The sequence below is a fragment of the Pyxicephalus adspersus genome, chromosome 1 (genome assembly GCF_032062135.1).
Source record: "Pyxicephalus adspersus chromosome 1, UCB_Pads_2.0, whole genome shotgun sequence".
Classification (NCBI taxonomy): domain Eukaryota; kingdom Metazoa; phylum Chordata; class Amphibia; order Anura; family Pyxicephalidae; genus Pyxicephalus; species Pyxicephalus adspersus.
In genome coordinates this window covers 2897383-2899611 of record NC_092858.1, presented here as the reverse complement: position 1 = coordinate 2899611, position 2229 = coordinate 2897383, and the positions used below count along the sequence as shown (strand labels likewise).

General features: G+C 42.8%; 1 protein-coding gene across 1 annotated transcript in view; it reads left to right on the top strand.

The window, feature by feature from the left end:
* The window catches only part of LOC140323482 (TATA box-binding protein-associated factor, RNA polymerase I, subunit C-like), a gene marked incomplete in the record, with an annotated part of 14654 nt that overhangs the window by 6832 nt on the left and 5593 nt on the right, over positions 1-2229 (top strand). The window contains 3 exon segments of the mRNA XM_072400580.1: positions 153-224; positions 1060-1195; positions 1301-1429. Coding sequence (XP_072256681.1) covers positions 153-224; positions 1060-1195; positions 1301-1429 — 337 coding nt within the window.

The following is a 2229-nucleotide window of genomic DNA, read 5'->3' as shown; positions in this document are numbered from 1 at the left end:
TCCCTCTGCAGAGTGTCTCCTCTCGGTGTGTCCTCTTTCTGTATATAGTGACCCCTCTGTGTGTGTCCTCTCTCTCTGCATAGTGTTACTCTTAGTGTGTCCTCTGTGTATATTTTTTCCTCTTAGTAATATTGTTTGCTTTTCTCTTGCAGTCCTCACCTGCCCGGTGAACTCTGTGTCTGTACGGAGGGTGGAGCATTGTACCTGTGGAATTTGGAGAGGGGGTAATTATCTATATTACTACCTGGAGTTTGCTCTCTTTGTGATGTCTGCTTCTGGAAGATATGTAAAGTGTTATTTCACCCACAGTCTTTCCTATCTCTGACATGGGGTCACCCAATGTCTGACTGCCCTGCCACTACCAATAATCATCCTACTACTTTCTTGTTCTTACTCCTTTACTTCCCATAACTCTCCAGTACCAATACCGGGATTACTGCCACTTCCCCTCCTTCATCCATTCTTCTGTCTGGGAATGCATGTTTTTGGCATTTTGTTCTCCCTCATTCACTACAGTGCTGTATATCCTAGGATTTGTTCTCCTACCTTTACCCAACATATTGGGTAAATCCAGATCAATTCCCATTCCCTGAAATGAGCTCCTTATCTGTCACCTGTCATCTACCCAATTTATTAGATTTGCTTGCTTTGTGACTCTGCTCATTGAAAATGACACCCTCTGTACCCACACCTTTATTTTATATACAATACTTTGCCTGGCACTGTACCTCTATCCTACGTCTTCTTTCCTTCTCTCTACTCCTCCCTACAACCAATCAGTGCCCAATACACTTCCCCAGCCTGGCATTGCTTTCTTATCCTCTTTTCTCTATGCCAGCCTCTACATCTATTAGCCAGTATTTTTCCACATTCCGGCACCACCATTTTCCCGTTCTGCCTCCTCTCTATAACCAGCGCATAGCCAATATTTTTCTCCATCTTGGCACTGACACTGCCCCTCCTTCGTCCATTCTGATGTCTTCTCCTCCCTATAACCAGCCAGTAGCTATACTCGGCCTGCATTTACTATTTCCCCACCACCTTATTGTGTATCTTTAGATTGCAGACAATCCGTATGAACAATGAGACGCTTTTCTTCCGCGATGACCCCCGCTGGAGATGGAGTGACTTCACCTCCCACCCTTGTGTCCTCCTGTATGCTGACCGCACCGGAGTGCAGTCTGCAGATATTCGGGTAAATACAGCACATGGCTTTCTGAGCTTTCAGTTTGTTTTTTTAGGGAGATCAGAGATAAGTTCATAAAACTGTGACCGCACTGACACTGTGTTCCTTTCTCAGGTGGAAGGTGCTCAGGGCATGGACTTGTTTCATATTGGTCAGGAGTCGTCATCCCAGAAAGGAGAGAGAGTGATATTATCCCGCTGTCTGAGAGAGACTGACCCCACTCACTTCCTGGTGACCACACAGGTACCACATCCTCTGTAGGGCAGTAAGTGCAGCACCTCTGAAATAGGAAGACAAAGTACCCCCTAATGCTAAAATCTGTTCAATATCAGCCAAGGCAGCCATTTTTATGTCACGCCCTGGACAATTATTGTCAATGGACAATCCATTCAATAGTCAATAATTGACACGTATGGGTGATGAGCTGCCATTGTTTCCTTTCTGAATGGGGTTGGTATGCTTGTGATGTTTTAGTGTTATATTTTGATCTAGAAACAAGTCTCTGTAAAGAGAACCCGTGCAAGACACCATAACTTTATGTTCTTCTCATGAGCTGACACAAGCAATGGGCTGGCTTTGGGAAGGCGTTATGCAAATACCAAAATGCTTTGATAGAAGGATTTTAGTCTGGAGGAGTATTTCTAGCAGGATGTATTTGCATGTAAACCACCATGTGATGCCGATCCCCAATGATTGTAAAGTGGAGGGTGGTCAGAGATAGTTAGGCCAAGGAGAGGGGGGGTGGGCTACATGATTCTGGTTGTCCTCCATATAAGAAATAAATGGTCTCTAACTAATTTATTGCAACTTCTAATGTATATTGTGAGAAATTAGAGCAGTTTTAATTTAGTAGAGGAGCCATGAAAGATTGAAAGTGAGTCTGGAGGGCATATTTAACCCCCCTATCCTTCTAATTCTCTCTGTATTTCCATGCAAAAGTGTTACATTTTTTTTGCATAGAAATTTATTTTAGGTATACCTCACTGAAATATGTCCAATATTTAAATTTTATAATACTTTTTTAAATTAAAAAAAAACAAAAA